The sequence below is a fragment of the Hypomesus nipponensis genome, chromosome 14, assembly GCF_054491055.1.
Source record: "Hypomesus nipponensis isolate SF chromosome 14, ASM5449105v1, whole genome shotgun sequence".
NCBI classification, from domain to species: Eukaryota; Metazoa; Chordata; class Actinopteri; order Osmeriformes; family Osmeridae; genus Hypomesus; species Hypomesus nipponensis.
Window position 1 is genome coordinate 3432344 of NC_140374.1, and position 24987 is coordinate 3457330.

The window sequence follows — 24987 nt, forward strand, 5'->3', positions numbered from 1 at the left end:
AGTAAAGATAAATTAAAATAATATGCAAGTCATTTTGTCGGCCGCGTGGCCTAATGGATAAGGCGTCTGACTTCGAATCAGAAGATTGCAGGTTCGAGTCCTGCCGCGGTCGATCTTTTACATTTTCTGATGAAAGAGATTCCCGAAACAGTTTTTCTCGATTGCTAACAAAAAAAAATTGTATGTGTAAGCCATCCTCACAAAACCATTTTACAAAATTCCCACTGAGGAGAAAGAACATGTACCCCAGTCTATATCTAAATTTGACTTTTTACACATTAGTTCATTCACACTTCGTGTCTGTTTTTAAATATGTCAATCAATTTTATCAGCCTATGTATGAGCATCGATTGAAGTAATAAAATGCAGGAATGAATACTTGATTTCATGCTATATTTATTGTGAAACGGGAGGTTGAAACATGTTGGCTAGCTAGCCTAACCCTTCACAGCTATGCAACATTATGCACTCAACAAGCCAAGGCATGTAGGTAGGCTCCTGAAGGGTTTCATAGTTCAGGCATAGGCTACTAGTAGTTGGTAGCCTACTGAACTTCCGACCGGCTTGGGAGGGGTTAGGGGGTTGAATGCCTAGTCAAACGAATTGATGATTGCCGTTTTTATGTCAGATCTCAGAGACCAGAACATTGTCTCGGCTGGATCCAAGTTCTCTACACTATTTATTCTTACGGCAAAGGAAACTAAATGAAAGTTATTCATTTTAAGGAGATTACTAAAATAGTTTCGATCGAAGGTGTGTCTGTTTTCTTTCTGACACTTACAATCACGCACAATGGTGAGCTGATGACCTCGGGGCACGAGCAGCAGTGATGCATTTAAATGCAAAGTTCTGCCAGAAATGTCAGCTTTTCTGTATTCATAGCTCCCTCCCACCTCCGCCACGTACACCTATAACCACACACACACACACACACACTCACACACACACACACACACACGCACACACACACATACACACTCTTTTGAGTGCTGAACAGCAGGACAAGAGCAGGAAGCTCTGCTGCAGGAGCACATATTGTCATCCTTCGTGATTTATGGCTTTAGTCATGACCTGCAACAGATGGATGAGACTAATCATCCACGAAGGTACGAACACACACACGCACACACAAACATTCACGGGCTCACGAGAAGCAGGGGGGCTTCCTCTGAGTTCTTACCTAACTCTATGGTTCTTACCCAGAGGAATGTCTTACAGAGACCGCTTCTGTTGCGTTTCACACTGGGGACTTATGTAATATTCCATAACACAAATACTAGAATTGGGACAGCCTGACTTGTAAACCTTGTGTTAGATGCACAGCCCAAAGCAGACTGGACCATGATACGCCTATCTTAAAAACAAGCTGTGAAGTATACACGTTTCCACTCTTATGATCTCTCTAATATCCTAAAAAAGTCTCCCTCCCACTCCCTTGCAAAGTGAAACTTCAGCGGACAGCCTCCTCAGGGCTGGAAGCCATCCCCATGTATAAACACATCCTGATAATTCATGCATGCGCATTCTACAATGCCGTGGTGCGTTTGTGTGTAACCCCACGTAGTATTTATTCAACGTCAGGTAAGACAACTTTATGTTTGCCACATGCGTTTTGTACATTTACAATGTTTATGTCAGCTTCTATGACAACCATAACCATGCGACGGTTGTAAGCGTTGTTTTTTTTTGTACCAAAAATATGTTTAGAAATTACTTAGGAACATTTACAAATCAGCGCCAAACGTTAGCTTTGTTTTAGTTCGCGTCTACAAGTTACGTGGATGTGAATGTTACGTTTTAGTGCCATACCCATGGGATCTCAGTCAGCCAAAGAGTCTACCCAGATGGAATGTGTTCCCACCATGGCGTTCTAATACGGAACAGAGCTCGGTTCTAGAACCCAACTGTATCACTCTTGAAACTTGAAGCTGCAGCCTGCAGTGATGTGTGCCAACTAGCTGAGGGCGAGAGGTAGTGTGTGTGTGTGTGAGGAAGAGAGATAGTCAGTGTGGAAGGAGAGTGGAATAAGAAGCAACTCCTAGTTCTCAAGCTCAACTTCAAGGTCTTGAAACTTGCTACAGAGTGCCGGTAGGGGATGAGAGAGATAGCAAGTGTTGTGAGAGTGTGGGTCTGTGAAAGGATCTGTGTGAAGAGAGAAAAACAAATGTCCAAACAAATTAGTTGCCAGACTGGTTTGTTGAATTGGTACCAGCTGAGAAACTAGTGGCTGAGAACAGCCATGTGTGACTGCTTGGCAAGAGAGTCATGCTTTTAGAGTTAGTGTTTGGTTAAGGTATGTGTTTGTTGATAGCTGGCCTGACAGGCTATGTGTGTGTGTGTGTGTGTGTGTGTGTGTGTGTGTGTGTGTATGTGTGTGTGTGTGTGTGTGTGCCAGCTTCTGAACGGAATTCTCTCCTCTATCGGATCTGTCCTCAGGGTTGCAGATGTGTGTGTGGGTCTGCCCTGCCCGGGTGTTTGTGTGAGTGTACGTCTCAGAGTGTGTGTGTGTGTTTGTGTTGTGTGTTGTGTGTGTGTGTGTAGCTGAGTGATGGACAGAGAGGCAGAACTGCAGGGCTTGGAGGTGGATTCCTCCTGGAGCCTGCTGGCATGGCTGGCCTCTTGCGTGATGGTGTTTGGGGGGGCGCTGCCATACCTGCCCCAGTACCAGGAGATCCAGAGGAGCAACAACACCGAGGGCTTCTCCACACGCGTCTGCCTGGTGCTGCTCATAGCCAACATCCTCCGCATCTTCTTCTGGTGAGTCCTCGGAAGGTCGTACCTGTCCTATAACCATCCACTGGGAGTGGATACCCTGTTGTGATTGGTCAGCATCAGCGCCTACTGGGTTGTCATTGGCCAGCGTGTGTGTTCTCCCCCCCCCCCTGCAGGATAGGGAAGCAGTTTGAGCTGGCCCTGCTGCTGCAGAGCGTTGTGATGATTGTCACCATGCTGTCCATGCTGCACCTCTGCTGCACCATACAGAACGCCAACCGGGTCAGCACCAAGCAGCACCACCTCACAGGTGACCACAGCACCAGCTCCCTAGCCCCCTGACACGACCACCACGCAACCGTGTTACAACCAAAACACAACGCTGCACGACCTGCTGCAGTACTACGGGGGTAGTGTGAACACTGTTGGAGGAAGTTGTTTGGTTGTGGCATAGCTTCACCTCTGTGCTCTAACCAAAAGAGGGGGCCATAGGAAATATACTGTCAAGGTTTTCATGTCGCTGTCTTCCTCCATCTCTCTCATTTATTTGATCCCTATCGACGTTAGATGTTCCATTAGATTACATTTAAGCCTGAGGTCCTCTGAAATGATCTTTGATCTTATCTTTCATGATGAAGGTGTGTGTGTGTGTGTGTGTGTGGAATGGCCACAGTCTCTTGGTTGTCACATAGAAGAGATTAGCCTATGCAGAGCAGTGGTCTATTCGTGTGTGTGTGTGTGTGTGTGTTGGGGAGAAGGGGGGCTGTTACTGTCCAAGTTCATTCCCAGGGTCAGCCTTCATTTGAAGGCTTTACTGCTGATTGGGTTTTCAGAGAGCTACCGTGTGATTGGCTCTGTGAACGGCCTGATGGAGATTCAATCTCTGTCTGCCTTTTATGAGTCTGTGGGTGCGTGGCGGGAGGAGATGATGGAATCTGGTCATATCCAGAGCATTTAGAGCAGAATGGTGTTATTGGACTTCCAAATCCCAGTGTGTAATTCATTTGTCACACTGATTGATGACGATAGAGAAGCAGAGAGAGCCTATTCCAGTAGGAGAAATGACGCTGCAGTGAGGGAGGAGGACGACATTACTGTAGGACTTCTCTGGGTGTGTGTCACATGGTGTTCTCATCTGAATATATATAGGAGAGGTGCTGCTGGCCCAGTCTGCATAGCCCCAGTCTAGATCAAGTAGCTAGTACAGGCTGCATAGCCCCAGTCAAGATCAAGTAGCTAGTACAGGCTGCATAGCCCCAGTCTAGATCAAGTAGCTAGTACAGGCTGCATAGCCCCAGTCTAGATCAAGTAGCTAGTACAGGCTGCATAGCCCCAGTTTAGAGCAAGTAGCTAGTACAGGCTGCATAGCCCCAGTCTAGATCAAGTAGCTAGTACAGGCTGCATAGCCCCAGTCAAGATCAAGTAGCTAGTACAGGCTGCATAGCCCCAGTCTAGATCAAGTAGCTAGTACAGGCTGCATAGCCCCAGTTTAGAGCAAGTAGCTAGTACAGGCTGCATAGCCCCAGTCTAGATCAAGTAGCTAGTACAGGCTGCATAGCCCCAGTCTAGATCAAGTAGCTAGTACAGGCTGCATAGCCCCCGTCTAGATCAAGTAGCTAGTACAGGCTGCATAGCCCCAGCCTAGATCAAGTAGCTAGTACAGGCTGCATAGCCCCAGTCTAGATCAAGTAGCTAGTACAGGCTGCATAGCCCCAGTCTAGATCAAGTAGCTAGTACAGGCTGCATAGCCCCAGTCTAGATCAAGTAGCTAGTACAGGCTGCATAGCCCCAGTCTAGATCAAGTAGCTAGTACAGGCTGCATAGCCCCAGTCTAGATCAAGTAGCTAGTACAGGCTGCATAGCCCCAGTCAAGATCAAGTAGCTAGTACAGGCTGCATAGCCCCAGTCTAGATCAAGTAGCTAGTACAGGCTGCATAGCCCCAGTCTAGATCAAGTAGCTAGTACAGGCTGCATAGCCCCAGTCTAGATCAAGTAGCTAGTACAGGCTGCATAGCCCCAGTCTAGATCAAGTAGCTAGTACAGGCTGCATAGCCCCAGTCTAGATCAAGTAGCTAGTACAGGCTGCATAGCCCCAGTCTAGATCAAGTAGCTAGTACAGGCTGCATAGCCCCAGTCTAGATCAAGTAGCTAGTACAGGCTGCATAGCCCCAGTCTAGATCAAGTAGCTAGTACAGGCTGCATAGCCCCAGTCTAGATCAAGTAGCTAGTACAGGCTGCATAGCCCCAGCCTAGATCAAGTAGCTAGTACAGGCTGCATAGCGTCAGAGGCGCAGACATAATCTGAACCTGGGAGTTGACTGACCAGACGGTTTAGTGACCGACAATCTCACACCAGACCGATTCCTGAAGGGCAAGCATCGACTCTGGTTACACATGGGATTGGTGAAGGACAGGAATAGACGGGAACATCCCCTCCCTTTCCTTCCCTCCCCTCCCTGTACTTAGTCCCATGTTCTGGGAGCTGGATTCATTCTCAGCTGCCCCCAGACTCACATGCCCAAACACCCATCTTGGTTACTCCTAGTAACAGACCCTCTCTCCATCCAGATTGGTCTTAGACCCTGATACTACTGTGACCTACAGCAGGGACAGGTGTCCCTGCCTGAACCCATTGACTGGAGCTCACACATACACACCACATACTTATGACGCGCGCATACACACACGCACCCTCATGGCACACACACACACGCTCATGGCACACACACACACCCTCATGGCACACACACACACCCTCATGGCACACACACGCACGCTCATAGTACACAGAGGACAGCGCCCATGGCACTCACTCACTCACTCACTCACTCACTCACTCACTCACTCACTCACTCACTCACTCACTCACACACTCACTCACTCACTCACTCACTCACTCACTCACTCACTCACTCACTCACTCACACACTCACTCACTCACTCACTCACTCACTCACTCACTCACTCACTCACTCACTCACTCACTCACTCACTCACTCACACAGGCATAGCACACACACAGATGAATGTATTAATACTAATGCATGCATCCATATTCACACCCAGACACTGCTCTTGTTGTGTTTGTGCTGTCCTCTGTTTGGTCCTCTGTGGTGTGTAGCTGACAGGCAGGCTGTGACTTTACTGTGACTTCCACAGTGGGCTTCGGGCCCTGGGACACCACATTAACACCACTGCCCTGGTAGGAGGCTGGGGCTGGATACTGGAGAGGCTGGGGCTGGATACTGGAGAGGCTGGGGCTGGATACTGGAGAGGCTGGGGCTGGATACTGGAGAGGCTGGGGCTGGATACTGGAGAGGCTGGGGCTGGATACTGGAGAGGCTGGGGCTGGGGCTGGATACTGTTGAGGAGAGGCTGGGGCTGGATACTGTTGAGGAGAGGCTGGGGCTGGGGCTGGATACTGTTGAGGAGAGGCTGGGGCTGGGGCTGGATACTGTTGAGGAGAGGCTGGGGCTGGGGCTGGATACTGTTGAGGAGAGGCTGGGGCTGGGGCTGGATACTGTTGAGGAGAGGCTGGGGTTGGGGCTGGATACTGTTGAGGAGAGGCTGGGGTTGGATTGTCTCATGCTGTACTCTATCTCTAGGACCTACAGCGCTCTCTAGTGGCCAGCTCTGACCCCTGCACTTGTCAGTCAAAACAGGATTTTAGGACACTAATAGTAGGACAATACTATTAGGACAATAGTAGGACCATTTTAGGACTGTTATGGACACTAATGTTGTCTTGTTTGCCAGGTTGTTTTGTGTGTGTGTGTGTTTGTGTGTGAGAGAGAGATAGAGAGAGAGAGAGAGAGATGTATAGAGAGAGATAGAGAGAGAAAGAGATAGCGAGACACTATGTTGCAGTGCATGATGGTCCTCAGAGTTCTCTAGTGGAGGGAGTATAACAGCGAGGCCAATCCGGTGTGCCCTCACTCTCATACACACTTTATTACTGCATTTCATTTGCATATACAGGTATGTGTGTGTATGTGCACGTGTGGGTATGTGTGTAATTAAAAAGCAAGCTAGCAGGAATTAAATTAGCAAGTCAAATGTCAAGCAGTGATGGCCTGTGCACTGCAGAAGCAAAATATGGAAATGTGCTCAAGGAGGAGAGGAGAGGAAATAGTGTGTGTCTCAGCATCTGTGTGTGTGTGTGTGTATGTGTCAGAGTCCATGTGTGTTCCTGTGAGAGAGAGTATCAACCTGACTCAGACAGTAGTAGGGGTTCTATTTCTGTATTCATGCCTGTCTGGGGAAATACATGTTGTTATGGAACAGGACTGGGATGATCTCACCTCCACAACGAGTGTCTCTCCTTGTCAGTCAGACTGTCTCTCTGCTGTGACAGTTGCCTCTAAACCTCCTAGTCCGAGGCCCCTCCAGCCTCTAAATCTCCTTATACGAGTCTCCTCCAGCCTCTAAACCTCCTTATACGAGGTTCCTCCAGCCTCTAAACCTCCTTATACGAGGCCCCTCCAGCCTCTAAACCTCCTTTTACGAGGCTCCTCCAGCCTCTGAACCTCCTTATACGAGGTTCCTCCAGCCTTTGAACCTTCTTACACGAGGTTCCTCCAGCCTCTAAACCTCCTTATACGAGGCTCCTCCAGCCTCTAAACCTCCTTATACGAGGTTCCTCCAGCCTCTGAACCTCCTTATACGAGGCTCCTCCAGCCTCTAAACCTCCTAGTCCGAGGCTCTCCTCAGCCTCTAAACCTTCCAAGCTGAGGCCCAGCTCACAGGTCTCAAAACTCAGGGTTATTTGTAGACGAAAATGTCTAAACTATTCATAGCTTCATCTTTGATCCTGGTGTTCTGCTTGTGTCAGTCTCTCCCACTCTCCTCTGTAGAGTACCTCTATCTCTTTCTACCCCCCCTCCCCCCATCTGTCTCTCACACAGCAAAAGTGACTGGAGTGCTAACCCTAGACCCGCAAGGTCCATTAATAACTGGAGCCATCAAACAGCCAAGAAAGGGTTTCCTGCTTTACAAGCTTCAGCGTGAAAGGCAGACAACCATCTTTGGCCCTTCTCTCTTGCTACTCCGACAGAGGAGGAAACCTGAGCCAGAGCTGGAAAGAAAGTGTGTGTGTGTGTGTGTGTGTTTACAGGGAGCATAGGGTCGGCTGTTGTTGTTGTCTGCCCCTAGCCTCAGGAGCTTAACTGCTGAGTCATACATGGCTGGCGGACGCTCCGCCACATTTTCCATCGTGCGCAATGCACTTAGGGTGTTCCCCAAAGGCACCTGGTGTCCCCCAGCTCTCCTCTCATCAGCTCTGCTCTGCTCTCCCTTCCATCTCTCCTCATCTACATTCCTTACCTCATCTCTCCCCCTCTTCCATACCATCTCTTACTGCTACTCCTCCGGTTCTCCGGACAGTTGAAGTCTGATACGAATGCCTCCTGCTGCCGTGGCAGTTTAATGCTGAAGCGTTGTGACCTAGCCGGAGACCTAGCCTCTATGTTCTCTTTGATTGGCTCCTGCATAAACTCCCTGGCTTGCTGACTGTGACCTGACCAGTATGGGTGTATTTGGCCCTTGAACCTGACGTAGCATATATATAATTAGCTCTATTGGCACGGCTGATCCCTTACAACACATCAGTGGTCCGACCTCCGACCTGACTGAAGCAAGCTGGGAGGCGCGTCTTTCCTCCTCTCAGAGCCCCGGGATTCCAAACGCTCCCAGATCAAAGGGGGGAAGGATAATGTATTCCGTTAGCTGACAAAGAGGGAATGTGGAATTCACTGAACTAGGCACCTTCAAACCTCGCTCCTCACATGAAAGAACTCACCTATTGTCAGTGTGTCGGAATTGGGCAACTCCTTTTAATGCAGCATGGGGATGGGACCAAGGGCGGGGTTGGGGGCAGGGGGGGGGTGGTGGGGGTGGGGGGGACAGCGGTGAGCGTGCCAGGATCTGGCAGAGAGGAGCCCAAAGCCCCAATACAGTACTTTACTGTACCTAAGTATGGCACATTGCCTGGCTGGCTGGTTGGCTGTCTGGCTGGAAACCAGACCTCTGCTTAGGGAATCCCTGACTTTGCTGCAGTCTCTCTCGCTTTCTGTCTCTGTGATGCTGTGTCCTTGATGACACTTGAAAGCTTATTCAGCTTTATGTAACTGTTTTCAAAGCGGCTTTGTTCGCTTCTCTCCCTCTCCTTCTCTCTCCCCGCCTCTTTCTTCCTCTCCATCACCCCCTGTCTTCTCTGTTTCGTGTCCCTTTCTTTCCCTCCAACCCTCTCTCTTTTTCTACTCTCCCTCCAAGGATGCTGAGAAACAACAGTACGCTCCAAAGATGTAGTTACCATGAAGTTGTGAAGTTAAAACTGCTTTATTAGCATTGTCCCTCGATGTCCCCATATTTTATCCCAGCAAGACTCCACCAGCTGGCTGGCTAACTGGTTAAGACAAGGAGCTGATTGATTGGCTAAGGGAAGGAACTTGCTGAGTGGGTTAGGGAGAGGAGTAATAGGGAACAGGCAGTGTAACATTAGGAAATCTGATGCTCCAGTCAGCCGTATGTCCAGACCAGAGAAGAAGATACCAGACCAGGCCAGAGTAGTGGAGCTCAGTGCTGGGTGACCTTGGATGAGGAGAAGGCAGAGGGGAGGGAGAATTAGCGTTACTGTGACAACAACCCCACACAGTCCTGCAGGAGGAGGGCGGGGCAGTCACCAACCCCCCCCCCCACACACACACACACACACCCACACACACAGTTTAATCTGAGAGAAGGTGATCTTGTGTGATTGTAATCAGGTGCGCAGCTGAAGCCCATAGCAGGTCTAGATAAGACAGGGTGACAAAGCGACAAGCAGGGCCCAGTCAATGTGCAAATTATCACACACAAAAGCCTCGATACACACACAAACCTGGACAAATACACGTGCAGATGTCCACCTCCGACAGTGCCTCTGCAACATCTTCATCAAGGCAGAAAGGTCTCCAGAGACAAATTATTCCACAGTCGTCTTTTAAAACTGTCCTATGCTTCTTCTGTTGAGCATAATAATTGGTGCATGAGCGTTTGGCACTTTGCTCCAATTTTAGGACTTCTCAGCACCCAGTTAATCATTGCTTCTAATTGTATCTCGTTAGTATCTTCCATGTCGAGCACAAGCTGAATAGTCAAAAAAAAAGGTTACATTTGTGTTCAGGTGACTTCAGAGACATGCAGTTTGTAAATGAAACTTCAACAGGAACTAAAGCATACCTAACTGACGGACCTGTCCCTGATTTAGCCAGTGAGTAATTGGTCACGTGGGTTGCTAGCTATCAAAACATTGAATCTAAAAAGAGCAAATTGATGATGATAAATACAAGTCTCAGAGAGTTGCGTAGGTTACGTGGAAGTACACCCATATTCAAGTCTTTGAAAATGGTTTGTTTTCGCCTCATATTTGAAGGAGTACATCCCACATATTGGAATGTAGACACGGGAACACAAACACAAACACTGCACCCTTATAAGGGCCGGAGTTTGGGGATCTGTTTAGCATGGGGGGGGGGGAAGGCACACATACCTGGACACACATACTGTACACACACACACACCCTCACACACACACACAGACACACACACATCAACAGAAGGCTTTCCAAGAAGAGATAAATTAGGTGTAAATAATAGATAATAAGGTAGACGAGCATGGTTAGTGTGTGTATCAGTCAGGGTAAGTTGAGCCATTTATCAGTCACAATGGAGTAGCTGCAGTGTAAAATGACCACCCAGACAGTTCTCGGTCTGCAGGGCAGGTTGTACACAAACACACACCCACACACACAAATGCACGCACACAAACACATACAGGGTCAGGTTGTACACACGCACACTGACCTTCTCTAATTCCCTAATTAAACCTAATTAAAAGTCATTATTTGGGTAGAATGTCCACTGACCTGGTTCCACCACTGTCTGCTATTCTCACAGGGCAGGTGTTTGTGTGTGTGTGTCTCAGTGTGTGTGTGTGTCTCAGTGTGTGGGTGTGTCTCAGTGTGCATCGTGTATGTGTCCGTGCTTAAGAGCGTGTGCCTGTGTAGGTGTGAGTGTATGTGCATACACGTGCCTGTGTGGCTGTGTGTATATATGTGTGTGTATATATGTGTGTATATATGTGTGTGTGTGTTTCAGGATGTGTGTTTATCTCTCTATAGTAGGAGCCTCAGGCTCAGTGACCAGAACTCAGTGATGTGGCAGTCAGAAAAATGCTTCTGCTGTTGCTGGGAAGTTGCATCACAATGATAGAGGGTGAGAGAGAGAGAGAGAGAGAGAGAGAGAGAGAGAGAGAGAGAGAGAGAGAGAGAGAGAGAGAGAGAGAGAGAGAGAGAGAGAGAGAGAGAGAGAGAGAGAGAGAGAGAGAGAGAGAGAGAGAGAGAGAGAGAGAGAGAGAGAGAGAGAGAGAGAGAGAGAGAGAGAGAGAGAGAGAGAGAGAGAGAGAGAGAAAGAAAGAGAGGGAGGGAGAGAGAGGGAGAGAGGGAGAGAGGGAGAGAGAATCATTTCAGATAAACAGAGATAAAGAAGGAGAGAGAGAAAGAGAGACTAACTGACTAATCTCATGGGTCTTAAACTTTAGGGTTTGCCACAATAGCTTTCTGCTGCTTTCTCTTTCAAATTCTCTTTAGAATAGCACAATTTGGTTCGAACTGCATAGGCCTTTGGGCTGGTATAGCAATGTTTTATTTAGGATGGGGTACTTGTTGGTTCTGTCGAGCTTCACAGATTCCCCTCCCCTCCCCTCCCCTCCCCTCCCCTCCCCTCCCCTCCCCTCCCCTCCCCTCCCCTCCCCTCCCCTCCCCTCCCCTCCCCTACCCTCCCCTCCCCTCCACCTCCCCTCCACCTCCCCTCCCCTCTTTATCTTACCAGTGTTACGGCTGTAATTGAATCAGGGCTGCTCATATTTGCTTTGTATAATGAAGCTCTTCCTCTCCCCAGCCCTGGGACAGTGACGACCTGCACAGAGCTACTGGCTTGAGAGCAGCTCCACCTTTGCATGTGTGAGAGAGAGAGTTGGGAGGGGGGGCAAAGACATTGCATTAGAGGTCAGACACTGTGTTGAGGGGACATGTTCTGCTCCTGCTGTATTATTCAAAAATAGAGAGCTAGAGAAGGGAAGAGAGAGACTGTGTAGAATCTCTGTGCAGCTTTCATTAAAACATGTGTTTTCAAAACACAGAAACCTCCTCTTGCAGCACACACACACTCACACACACACACACACACACACACACACACTGCAGTAACCAGGACTGGACACCAGAGACACTGCTGTGGCAGATTATATGAAGCCCAGTGGTGTGGAACAAATATTTTTCCATCCCCAGTTTTCATATGCCCTTTAGAATGAAAGAGGGGTTCTGCTTTAGAATTTCACATCCAACCAACCACACACAGAGAATGTGTGGACAGACTATAGATCTGTGTATGTATATGTGTGTCTGTATGTATGTGTTTTGGGCAGGGGGTAATTGGGGTTAGGCTCAACTGATAGGTATTATCCTGACTGTGGTGGACCCTGAGTCTGTCTGTCTGTTTCTCTGTCTGTCTGTCTGTCTGTCTGTCTGTTTCTCAGTCTGTCTGTCTGTTTCTCAGTCTGTCCACCTCTTTGTTTGCCTCTCGCTGTGTGACAAAACCAGTTCGGGTTGATTTCCCTCAAAAAGCAGAAAGAAGTCGATTGACGTTATTAATTTTACCCGAGGACACACACACACACAAACACAAAAGATGTTATCGTCTGACTGCTCTGAGGTGGTTGGGCTGAATTTTAGGAGTAGTTAATCTGTGAGGAAGAGAAAAAAAGAAAGAAAGAACTGCGCTTTCTCCTCTACTCCCAGTACACACCACACTGCAGGCCAGCCAGCACAAGGAGAAACTGAAACTAACGAGAGAGAGAGAGAGAGAGAGATGGAGAGAGAGAGAGAGAGAGAGAGAGAGAGAGAGAGGGAGAGAGAGAGAGAGAGAGAGAGAGAGGGAGAGAGGGAGAGAGAGAGAGAGAGAGAGAGAGAGAGAGAGGAGAGAGAGAGAGGGAGAGAGAGAGAGAGAGAGAAAGAGGGAGGGAGTGGGAATGAGAGGAAGAGAGACGGCGAAGGAGTGCCTGAGAGAGAACGAGGGGGTGAGGAAGAGGAAGGGACGGTGGATGTGGAGGAGTCCATTAGATCAAATCAAATTTGATTTGCATGTGCCTCTTTTTACAAGCAGTCAAAGAGGGCTTCACGCATGCCCTTGGAGGTGAAGCAAGAGGGGATGATGGGAACAGAAGGGAGGGGAGACAGAAAGGACAGGAACAGAACGGATGAGAGAGAGAGAGAGAGAGAGAGAGAGAGAGAGAGAGAGAGAGAGAGAGAGAGAGAGAGAGAGAGAGAGAGAGAGCTATTTACGGGTGTGTTCTGTTGCATATCAATGTTGTTGGATATACTGATAAAAGGACAGCTGTTAATAGAGAGGAGGGTGTTTGGAGAGCAATCGAGAGAGGGATTTGTAGAAGAGAAAGAGCCCGGGATGAGGGTGTTATATCAGGGTCCGCTCCACACAGCAGTCCTCCCAGCGATGCTGCTGTCAGCAGATTTGGATCCTGAGTGAGTGGAGAGCAGCTTTATCTCTTTATGCTGCCTTGACCTCTGCCTCTATAGGGTACCTCTGCCTCTATAGGGTACCTCTGCCTCTATAGGGTACCTCTGCCTCTACATGCTGCCCTTACCTCTAAATGCTGCCTCTGCCTCTATATGTTACATCTGCCTCTAAAAACTGCCCTTAATTTCAACCTTCTCCATTCTGCCTCTAGCTCTACTTCTGAGTTCTGTCTCTACCTCTTCATGCTGTCTCTACAGTACCAGTACAGTACCTGCTATCCTTCCTCTTCCACCAAATTCTGCGGCTATTTCTAAGTTTACGTAAATGCTGCCTCTACGTTTGCAACCAAAAGAATAGAAAGGGAAAGAAAGAGGAGAGAGTAAGGGTGTGTGTGTGGGGGGGGGATAAATCTGCTTTTATTTGCAGGTTAAAGATGAGGTCCCGCAGTGAGGTTTAGTGAATCGGGTCTGTGTGTGTGTGTGTGTGTGTGAGGGAGAGAGAGAGAGCTGAGCCTCTGTGCAGCTTCTATCAGTGTCAGCGTCTGTACAGATACACATTATTCATGCTCAGAGACCCACCGCACTGGCACTGGGGACACAACCTGCTCCACAAGGACAGGCAGGGGATGTCTGTGTGTTTGTGTGTGTGTGTGTGTGTATCTGTGTGTGTGTGTGTGTGCTAGACAGAGAGATTGACATTGTGTTGTCACTCTCTTCTGTGTCTGTGTACGAGAGAGAGAGAGAGAGAGAGAGAGAGAGAGAGAGAGACACAGTGAGACAGAGAGACAGAGAGACAGAGAGAGAGACAAAGAGACAAAGAGAGACAGAGACACAGAGAGAGAGAGATAGAGAGATAGAGAGAGATTGACATTGTATTATGTCACTTTCTTTGTGTGTGTGTTTGCCCTTCTCTCAGGGCTGTCTCCCTCCCAGATCCTATCTTTATTGTTGTATGTGTGTGTGTGTGTGTGTGTGCATGCACGTGTGCTGCACATTACCTGCCTGTAATAAAGTCATTCATCATGATCAAACCACGAGCTCCCCAGCCGACGTCTCACTCTACCTGTCCCAGAGTGCAGTGCGGTTGGCGGTGTGACAGGACTCAGGAGGTGTGTGCGTGTGTTTGGAGGTGTGTGTGTCACATGGTGCATTCCCTAGGTATGTTCTACAGTTTCATGGTTCCTCTAGACAGGTGGGGTGCTCAGTCAATGGAATCCAGAACCTAATGAGGAAACGTGGAACGCCGGGCCGATCCTTTAATAGAACGTTTTGAGGAGGGTGTCTCTTTCCTCTCTCAGCTCTGCATTGTCAGTCAGAGTGTTCTCAGTTCATAGTGAGCTGGTTAGCCATCCTGTGTCACACTGCTCCAATGTGATGGGGGGAGGGAGGGAGGGAGGGAGGGGGGGAGGGAGGGAGGGGGGAGCCCTGCAGGAGTTCTCTGAGTATATGTGTGTGCAAGCGCTCATTGAGTGTGTGTGTGTGTCTGTGCAGACTCTCTTTTAGTGAGACTCTGAGTGTGTGTGTGCAGGCTCTTTCTGTATGTGTGTGTGTGTGTGTGTGGGGGGGTGTGCAGGCTTTCTCTTTATGTGTGTGTGTGTGTGTGTGTGTGGGGGTGTGTGCAGGCTTTCTCTTTATGTGTGTGTGTGTGTGTGGGTGTACCAGCTCTCTCCAAGTGTAAAAGAATGTAAAAACAGCAGTGTAGTCATCCATCTCTGCTCCCTTCCCTCCCAGACAGGGAAGGCTGTCCAGTTCCACTATATTGATCTGGCCTTCTCTCTCTGCTTGCTGAATTTCCATGCATCCTCTAATGAACACACACACACACACTCCTTCCCTTTTTCTCTCTCGCATTTCTTTTCTCTTCCTCTCGCCTTTCTTACTTCCTCCCTGTCACTATCTATCCATCTGTCTATCCTCCTCTTTCTCTGTCCCTTGTCCCTCACTCCCTTTTCCCTATATTACATACGTTTTCCTAATCTATACCCCCCCCCCCCCCCCTCCTTCCTCATGTGTCCCAGATCTGGACTTCCGGTACTTTTGGAGCTGGTCCGGGTTCGAGGACTACCTGCTGTTCTGCCTGGCCTTCACGGTGGTGTGTGCCCTGGTCACGCTGGTGCTGCTGGACTGGGTGGTGTTCGTGGAGGGTCTGGGCTCCCTGGCTCTGCTCTTCGAGGCCATGCTGGGCCTGCCACAGCTGCTGCAGAACCTCCGCAACCGCTCCACGCACGGCATGAGGTCCGTGGGATGGATGCACGCGCCAAACACACACACCTCGTGTCCGCACACACACACTTAGCTGTGCACTTTACATTCAGCCCCCCCCCCCACACTACCCTGTGGCTCCGTCTGCACCCCCCCCCCCCCCCCGTGGACTCAGTCATGAGGATGTGTGTTGTTGTTTTACGTTGTTGACCAAATCCCCCAGAGCCCCATTATACAGCTTATCTGCTCAAAACTTACGCAGAGAGGCTTAACTGTGAAAGCTTACTGTAGAGGAACTCTCCAGAAACTCTTAATGAATGAGAAAGATCGTGAGTCGCGAGTGAGTGAGGGACTCTACGTTGAATAATATTTGAGGTTCATTTAACTTTGTCTGAGCAATTTCGGCAAAATGTGCAAAGTCTCATGGGTAACAGACGTGCCTCATCTTTTCTGTATTGATCCAAGCAGTGAGTGAGAAAGTGAAGGAGTCAGTGGGGTGGGGAGACATAGATCCAAGTTTGTACTCACACAGTACACAAACACATACAGTCCATACAGACTCCCATACAAACGCAGACACAAAACAAGCCCAATCAATCCCACGTACACGTGGGGAGGATTGGTGAGACCGTCATCATGGCCTCTATCTTGAGGCTGCTGAAGCGTCTGTTGCCTAGCGCCAGGATTCCTCCGGGGGCATGCTGGGAGAGATGAACGCTTCCCTTGCCTAAAGAAAGAACCGGAGCGATTACTCACTCGGGTCGCCTGGCGAGACCTGCGTGTGTTGGTGTAGGTGTGTGTGTTAACAGCATTTATTTTGTTATATGTAGCTATTCCCCGTCAGTCGGTGTGTGTGTGTGAGAGAGAGAGAGAGAGAGAGAGAGAGAGAGAGAGAGAGAGAGAGAGAGAGAGAGAGAGAGAGAGAGAGAGAGAGAGAGAGAGAGAGAGAGAGAGAGAGAGAGAGGGAGAGAGAGAGAGAGAGACTGAAAACGACTTCCCATTGGCGCTAGAGTCCGAGGTGTGCCACTGTTTCTGCTGCAAACCGACTCCCAAAGGCAGCCATTAAGGACACAAGGACGGAACACAGTGACCTCGCAGCCACTCCGCACTGTGGTCTTCTGGGAGACGTAGTGAGGACATGAAGTGTTGTGAGTGCTGTCTGTGGTGACCTGTGAACCGGCGCTGTGTGACCCTGGAGGGACACCGTCTCCCTGGGCTGGGAGGCGACACACAGCAGACAGACTGCTTGTGTGCATGCGTGTGTGTTTGTGTGTGTGTGTGTGTGCATTGTTTTGCTGGAACCCCCCCCCCCCCCAGCTCAGGACTAATAGCATAGACCCTTGGGAATTCACATTTATTCATTTAACAGACGCTTTTAACCAAAGTGACTTCTAAGAGAGAGCTTTACAAAGTGCATAGGTCACTGATAATAACAACAAGCATTGCGGGTAGCCAAAACACCACTGGCAGGATATAAGAATAAGGAATATGAGGAATATAAGAATGACGTAGATGTACGTGTTTGTGTGCGTGTTAAACTGTTGGAGAGGTGGCTCGTGGAGTGAGTGTTTGTGAGGTAAGGAGGGCGAGGGGAAGGAAAGGGAGCAGAGCGGGGGAGAGAGAGTGGAAGGAGGGCGAGGGGAAGGAAAGGTGAACTGCTGTAGAGTAATTGATCACACTGGGCCCGTGATTGAGTAAGAGAAGCAGGAGAACGCTGTACTGCTGTGCTGGGAAATCCACTGAATTACTCACACCAGTCAGAGAGGAGAAGAGAGGGGAGGAGTGTAGGGGAGAAGTGGGGAGGTGTGGCGAGAGGAGGGGTGAGGGGAGAAAGGATAGGAGAGGTAGGTTCATAAGCAAGCTTCTCCAGCGACTCTCCTCCCTGCCTTCCCTTCATTTGGGAAGCTGTGTGTGTTCTGATCATTTGTGTTTTTCTGTCGGTTCATCACGTGCATGTTTCATTCAGTCCGTTTAAAGATAAGCCTTTTTCTCTCTCTCTCTCTCTCTCTCTCTCTCTCTCTCTCTCTCTCTCTCTCTCTCTCTCTCTCTCTCTCCCTGTCACTCTGCCTCTCTGTCTCTCTCTCCAACTCTATTTCAATACAAACTACAATTACCACCCTCACATGACTCCCTCATCCCTCTCTCTATTGTTGTCCATCCATCTCACCAGTTATTGATCGATTTATCTCTTCATTCACTTTCTAAGCCAGCATCCCACTGGTGGGATGCTTGTGAGCACCACTGGTGAGGTGTGTGTGGAAATCGGTAGTGTGTGTGCGTGCGCATTTGTGTGTGTGTCGTGAATACGCAATTTTGCGACGAAGAGGATTAGACAGAGGTGTCTAATGAGAAATCTCATCACTCTCACTCTCTCATCCCTCCATCCCGCCATCCTCTCCACTTAGTCCTGATGAAGGGGTCAGGTAAGGAGGATCAATATAGGACCCGGTCCCCTCCGAGCACTTCAGATAGAACGAGAGAGAGAGAGAGAGAGAGAGAGAGTGAGAGAGAGAGAGAGACAGAGAGAGAGAGAGAGAGAGAGAGAGAGAGAGAGAGAGAGAGAGAGAGAGAGAGAGAGAGAAAGAAAGAGGAGGATCGAGAGAGGGGAGAGAGAGGGAAAGACACAGGGATGAATTGAGAGAGGTGGAAAGAGAGTGAAAGTGAGAGAAAGAGAGAGATGGCAGGCAGAAGGTGGCCAGCGGTTTGGATCGATACTATAATGACGGGTGTTCCCAGTAGGGGCTCGCTGGCCTGGCTCAATTGTTTACTCAGTATTTCATTCATCTCCTGTCGATCCCCGACGAGTGACATGACTGTCTAAGTGTGTGTGTGTGTGTATGTGTGTGTGTGTGTGTGCGTGACAGACAGACAGACAGACAGAGAGAATGTTGAAGAAAGTGCAGGAGAGAGCTGTTTGAGAACTATTGTGTGTGTCTGTCTGCTGTATTTGTGTACTTCTCTGTGTCTGTCTGCTGTATTTGTGTACTTCTCTGTGTCTCTGTCTGCCAACAGTGCAGACCGAACAAGCAGCATGTGTTGCTGTGTGTGTGTGTGTACGTGTGTGTATTTGTATGTTATGGTGTGTGTGTTTATATATACGTACTGAATGTGCGTGCGTGTGTAAGCTGAAGATGAATGACCTCTAAGTGGTGTTTTGTCACCGCAGTGTGCCTTGCTGATCAGTCTGCTCGTGAGTAGGTGCCCCGCCCGCCCCCCCCCCACCCCCCTAATGAGCTTGTTAATGATTCATCCGGGCTAATGATGCTGGCCGTCTCTGGAGCACAGACATTAGCAGAGGGGCAGAGGACATCTGCGAGGATAGGGAAGCGTGGGGTTGCCATCGGGGAAAAAAGACACCTTTGAGATGTGCATCCAGGAGAGGACTGGAGTGTTTAAGAGAGCGAGAGAGAGAGTCAAGGAGAGGAGGGTGAGAGAGGAGTGTTTAATGGCGAGCGAGAGAAATCGAGAGCGTAGCGTGTCCCCTGTCTGTCCTGATCAGGACCCGCCTCCAGGGGGCTCTGTGGAGGGGCATCTCTGTGTTCCTCTGAGATAGTGCACCGCTCCAGTGTGGTGGTGGGGGGGGGGAGGAGGGGGGGGGGCTGCAGGTGTGCAAGGAGAGCTGAAGGAGAGGCCGTCTGTTACAGACCTTCATGCCCCCCCACCCCTCCTACTCGCTTTAGACAGGTTTATCCCCAGACCTCATCATCACTGACCTTACCTTACCTCTGTCTCTGTCTCTGTCTCTCTCTCTCTGCGTCTCTCTACCTCTCTCTACTTCTCTCTCTCCTCTCTCTCCCCTCACTGTTGACAGGTGACTGATGTCTCCTCTCCTCTCAGCTCAGCTCAGATAACATACATAAACCCTGTCTGCATGAAGAGCTGTAGGAACAGAATGACTGGAAAGGGGAGAGGCAAGAGGAGGGGAGGGTGGAGGAGAGGGAGGGTGGAGGAGAGGGAGGAGGGGAGGGTGGAGGAGAGGGTGGAGGAGAGGAGGGTGGAGGATGAGAGGAGGGAGGAGAGGAGGGTGGAGGAGAGGGAGGAGGGGAGGGTGGAGGAGAGAAACGAGGGGAGCGTGGAGGAGAGGAGGGTGGAGGAGAGGGAGGAGGGGAGGGTGGAGGAGAGGAGGGTGGAGGAGAGGGAGGAGGGGAGGGTGGAGGAGAGGAAGGAGGGGAGCGTGGAGGAGAGGAGGGTGGAGGAGAGGGAGGAGGGGAGGGTGGAGGAGAGGAGGGTGGAGGAGAGGAAGGTGGAGGAGAGGAGGGTGGAGGAGAGGAGGGTGGAGGAGAGGGAGGAGGGGAGGGTGGAGGAGAGAAACAAGGGGAGCGTGGAGGAGAGGAGGGTGGAGGAGAGGGAGGAGGGGAGGGTGGAGGAGAGGAGGGTGGAGGAGAGGGAGGAGGGGAGCGTGGAGGAGAGGGAGGATGAGAGGAGGGGAGGGTCGAGGATGAGAGGAGGGGAGGGTGGTGGAGGGGAGGGTGGAGGAGAGGGAGGAGGGGAGGGTGGAGGAAAGGAGGGTGGAGGAGAGGGAGGAGGGGAGCGTGGAGGAGAGGGAGGATGAGAGGAGGGGAGGGTCGAGGATGAGAGGAGGGGAGGGTGGTGGAGGGGAGGGGAGGGTGGAGGAGAGGGAGGAGGGGAGGGTGGAGGAGGGGAGGATGAAAGGAGGAAAGGAAAGTGGACATGAGAGGAAAGAGCACACACGCTTCATGAAGGAATTCAATTATTGCTTCAGTTTACTGGAGTGCAGTTGATCAAATTCGCTCTTGTTATTAACCCCCCCCCCCCCCCCCCCCTTTTCTCCCCCAGTGTGAACATGGTGCTCCTGTGGACTGCTGGAGATGTCTTCAAGACCAGCTACTTCGTGGTGAACGAGAGCCCGGTCCAGTTCGGCGTCTGCGGCGCCGTCCAGATCCTGATAGACGTCTCCATCCTCCTCCAGGTCGTCTACTACGGACAGGAGCCGCGCGCCAAGTCGGGATGAACACGCCAACAGTTGCCAAGCCAACGGACATCCCAGACATCATACTGCCAACACAAGGGACTGGTGAGCCCCCGGGTTACCGGGACCAGGCCTGGGGGCTGTGGACAGACGGGCTGGGACGGCCCAGTCTGACGCTGAAAATACTGAGCCAGTCAACTGTCTGTTCTCTTGGTCCACAATGAACCTACCATGTGCCTCACGTGTGCCCGCATTTTTTGTGTTTTTATAAGATGGAAGATTCCAGATGTGTAGATGTGTGTGTTCTGTTCTTATTTATGTTTTCGGTCTTCATGGGCTGTTTGATAGAACTAGTTAGAGCAGGCAGAGGGGAAGGAGAGAGTGTGTGTGACGTGCAGGGAGACGCGTGTGTGCAGCATAACTCACTCAGGCACCACTACCATCAACTATAACAGCACCTTTTAACAGCAGCTCGTACCAGCAGCTTGACTAATGGTCGCTTCGCTCCACACCGCAGTGTGTTTTTAACATGAAATATAGACATGCACCAGGAATAAAAACGTGTCACAGTGTGTTTGTGTGTTGCGGGCAAGGGGTGTTGTGTCCTTGTGTCTGTGTGTTTGTGTGTGTGTGCACCGCAAGCGTGTGTGTTTGTGAGTGTGTGTGTGTTTGTGAGTGTGTGTGTGTGTGTGTTTGTGAGTGTGTGTGTGTGTGTGTGTGTTTGTGAGCGCTTACAGCAGAAATTGGAAATTGATTTCAGCCATGGGCATCATCTGTGCCACTCCACTGCAGGGCAAGGCCAGGCAGTATACACACAGCAGTATATCTGCTGAACCAAGTGTCACATTTCTCTCTCTCTTTTGTCTCTCACTGTCTCTCTCTCACACTGTCTCTCACTGTCTCTCTCTCTCTCTCTCTCTCTAACACTCTGTCTCCCTCACTTCCTCTCTCTTTCTCAGCCTCCCTTCACAGCCCTATCCGGTTATCCAGTGGGTCTTGTCTCACTCCTGGAGATGAGAGGGCAGCCTTACTGCCTGGCTCCCTTACAGACTGTTTGCTGTACTCGTTTCGATGCGATCACATCCCAGGCTGTTTAAATGACTGTTTTACTTACCGAGACTCTCTCCGAAGGGTTTTTCCAAACAGACACTCCAGACCGCAGATGTGACAAGGTTAGATAAATGACACACAGTGTGGGGACAGTTCCTTTCTACTGGGCCAAATGGCCTTCTCTGCAGTAATGACTCAAAGATGGTTGGCCACTGATGCAGAGGGAATATTGGGACATGGACCTATCTAGAATAGGTTGGTCGTTCTCCAAGGGTCATTTAGTGTGTGTGTGTGTGTGTGTGTGTGTAACACACCAAGTTTATTATCCAGTGCTCCCTGCTTCATTAAGTGTGGTTGCTCCACTGCCCACCATCATACGCTCCAAGCTGTTACATTTTACCACCTTTCAAGATGGCAGCCAGTCGCTGGCTCTGATTGGATGTATGTCGGAGGTGGGGTAGGTGTCTGCTTCTGTGGGTATAAGTGTGTCACTGTGTGTATAGTTTGTGTGTGTGTGTGTGTGTTACAATGTGTATGCGTGTGTGTGTGTGTGTAATTGTGTGAATGTGGTCGAGTGTGTGCTAGTTTTTGTATACGACAGTATGTGTGTGTGTGTGTGTGAACCTAGAGGTGTAGAAGTGCGGATTATCTCATGCAGCTATATTCAGAAGTGTTTAGCCAGGGTGCTGTAGTGTTCCGTCTGTCAGCCTAACCCTCAGATCCAGGATGTACACCACTGTTGTTCCTGTTTGGTTCATTCTTCTGTTGTCTTGTTGTCTCGTTGGCCTACTGGCCTGTTGTCTTCTTGTCCTGTTGTTTGGTTTTGTGGAGTTCCTTTGTTGAAATGACCTTCTCCACCTTTCCACCACGATGAACTGTACTATAATGAGAACAACACACTGAGACACACAGGACATTCATCACGCCTCCGTGCTGTCGCTAGAAAGTTCCTCAGGCTCCTCCGCTGTAGCTGCTTATCTTTTGATGCTAATCACGACGATCCCCTTCGCTGCAGTCTAGCTGCTCACTGTGTGTGTGTGTGTGTGTGTGTGTGTGTGTGTGGCTGTGTGTGTGTGTGTGTGTGTGTGTGTGTGGCTGTGTGTGTGTGTGTGTGTGTGTGTGTGAGAGAGTATTTAGAGTCATGTCGTCTTCGCCCCGCCCCTGCTGTTAGAACGCGAAGAACATCATCGATGGTTCTCTTCCCGTGGACGTCGGTTCTCTTTTAACCAGTCCACACTACAACATGGGACGACTTTACAAGCACCATAATGAATGTTCACCTTTCAGAAATGTGTTGAAAAGTCAAGTTTATCTTTGTGAATAATTGATACGTTGAGTGCTTTGAAAAGTGTGCCAAAGTTACGCCTTGGGTAAAACTTGTTTACTTATCCAACTGAACCAAAGATTTTTACCGTGTTCTATCAAACCAACAATAAAGTTTGGAAATGTCAACCCCAAGACGAGCATATGAGTTTTGCTTATAAGTTCAATGAGGGTGTGGTGAAGAAGAGTTCAAAGTTCACAATGCCACAACATTCTACATTTTACAGTGATAACACACACAAAGCGTCACGTTTGAAAAACACACGATCATCGAAGATCAGCCTTTCCATCTGTAGGGCTTTCCTCCCCTACTTCTCTTCCATTCCTGTTCTCCCAGTCATCGTCATCCTCCTCTCCCTACCATCCTAAAAGTAGATGATGCGAGGGGCGAGGCTGAGAAGACATGATGAAGATTGTCACCACATATGGCTGACGCAGCATGGAGTTTCTCTAGTGGATGCTAATGCTGTCTGTATTAGCCAGGAGGATGAAATATTCAGAATGTTCAAAGGGTGCATGTGTATGTGTATGGGTGAATGTGAAATATTCAGAGCCGGGAGATGTGTGGGTGGATTATGTATGAGGTGCTGTAGTCCAGTCTCTCTCATTTTGTTCACATGATCCCAGGGGACTCACTGGGGACTTCAACTTTATTGTCATTACACAAGTACAGGTACAAGGCAACAAAATGCAGTTTAGGTAGAAGTGCAATAGCAGCAAGTGCAGGATATACAGTGTAGTGCAATAAAGTATGGACAGAAGCTATCCGAAAAAAGTGTAAAAGTGCAGTGGGAAGTGATTGCATATTACACTTGACAGGAATGGTATGTGTGTGTGTGTGTGTGTGTGTGTGTGACTGTGGGATGGGCCAGGTTGGTTCATGGCTGGCGGTACTCCAATAGGAAGATAATCCGACCAGAGCCAGATTGACCGACCAGATCTCTGCCTAATCCCCTTCTCAACCATGAAGAGAACAAAAACTCCACAGGCATCCAGCCAGCCATCTATCCCAGGGTCAGACACTCAAACCAGGCAGTGCAATCAGTCTTCAGTCATCCAGGCAGGTGCAGCCTTCCCAGAGGGTAACTCCTCCTCCTTGCCCCCCCCCCCCAGCCACACGGTCATCCATCCATCCAGGCAGGCAGCCAAGCAGGCGGTCCAACCAGGCAGAGCGGTGGCCTGATGGATGGCCTCCTCTGGCTCCTGACCACCCAGGATCAGCAGGCAGTAAGGGGCAGGCAGGGCCGGGGAGGGAGAGGACTGGTAGAGGACGTCATGGTTCTCTGTAATAACAGCAGATACTGTAACTATGGACAAACATATAGGGGCGGGCAGGGAAGGGCAACAGCTGAACTCTGCTAAATATAGACCACTGAAACAGCCTTTGGGCTTCCACACTCTGGGCCGTCGACATGAGAGGATGGTTCATGATGTAGAATATGTGTTATATGACTTGTGTTCTGTTTACTACACCTGACATTAAGGTTTTTGTGTGTAGAAAAAGTAATGGCGGTGCGCTTGATTTGACGGACCCAGCGAAAAGGAAGCCAAGAAGCGCTCAAAGTATTATCATGGTGTTCTGGACCCAGGCGAACTGTTTAGGCAAACCAAGCCTCCTCATGCCGTGAGAACCAGGATGGTCATCTGGACTAAGCCTGAGGTGAAATCTCTCCAGCCCTCACTTTTCATCTCTTCACCTCTTCAACTCTTATCCATCCATCCATCCATCCATCCTTCCATCCATCCATCCATCCATCCATCCATCCATCCTACCCTCCCTCCCTCCCTCCCTCCCTCCCTCCCTCCCTCCCTCCCTCCCTCCCTCCCTCCCTCCCTCCCTCCCTCCCTCCCTCTCTCTCTCTCTCTCTCTCTCTCTCTCTCTCTCTCTCTCTCTCTCTCTCTCTCTCCCTCTCTCTCTCTCTCTCTCTCTCTCTCTCTCTCTCTCTCTCTCTCTCTCTCTCCCTCCCTCCCTCCCTCCCTCCCTCCCTCCCTCCCTCCCTCCCTCCCTCCCTCCCTCCCTCCCTCCCTCTCCCTCTGCCTCCCCCCCTCGCTCCCATCCCTCCCCTCCCTCCCATCTGCCCACTCCTCCCTTCATCCACCCATCTTTCCCGCCCATCCTTCTCCTCACCCCTCCACAACCCCTATCCATCCCTCCCCAGCTAAACCCAGGCGTGCTCGCTGTCTCCGCAGCACGTGTGC

General features: G+C 50.0%; 1 protein-coding gene and 1 non-coding gene across 7 annotated transcripts; both read left to right on the top strand.

Moving 5' to 3' along the window:
- The first annotated feature begins 39 nt into the window (after positions 1-39).
- On the top strand, positions 40-112 carry trnar-ucg (transfer RNA arginine (anticodon UCG)). The gene has a single exon. It is a non-coding gene; the product is annotated as a tRNA-Arg (tRNA).
- Positions 113-1028: 916 nt separating this feature from the next.
- LOC146258222 (solute carrier family 66 member 2) lies at positions 1029-22923 on the top strand. Of its 6 annotated transcripts, none has more exons than XM_084673063.1 (5): positions 1029-1581; positions 2542-2757; positions 2889-3022; positions 15302-15518; positions 20283-22923. In XM_084673063.1, the coding sequence occupies exons 2-5, from the start codon at positions 2549-2551 to the stop codon at positions 20455-20457; spliced, it is 735 nt and encodes a 244-aa protein (XP_084529189.1). In that variant the 5' UTR covers positions 1029-1581; positions 2542-2548; the 3' UTR covers positions 20458-22923. The 6 variants fall into 6 exon arrangements, with proteins under 6 accessions (XP_084529189.1, XP_084529184.1, XP_084529186.1 ...); XM_084673058.1 differs by having other exon boundaries at positions 1037-1581; positions 2437-2757; XM_084673060.1 differs by having other exon boundaries at positions 1524-1581; positions 2396-2757.
- Positions 22924-24987: the final 2064 nt, after the last annotated feature.

Excerpts from the sequence above, each read along its gene's own strand:
- LOC146258222 (XM_084673063.1), top strand. The coding sequence starts at position 2,549 with ATGGACAGAGAGGCAGAACTGCAGGGCTTGGAGGTGGATTCCTCCTGG. Across the intron at positions 2,758-2,888 it reads ATCCTCCGCATCTTCTTCTG|GATAGGGAAGCAGTTTGAGC; the intron begins GTGAGTCCTCGG and ends CCCCCCCTGCAG. Across the intron at positions 3,023-15,301 it reads CAAGCAGCACCACCTCACAG|ATCTGGACTTCCGGTACTTT; the intron begins GTGACCACAGCA and ends CATGTGTCCCAG.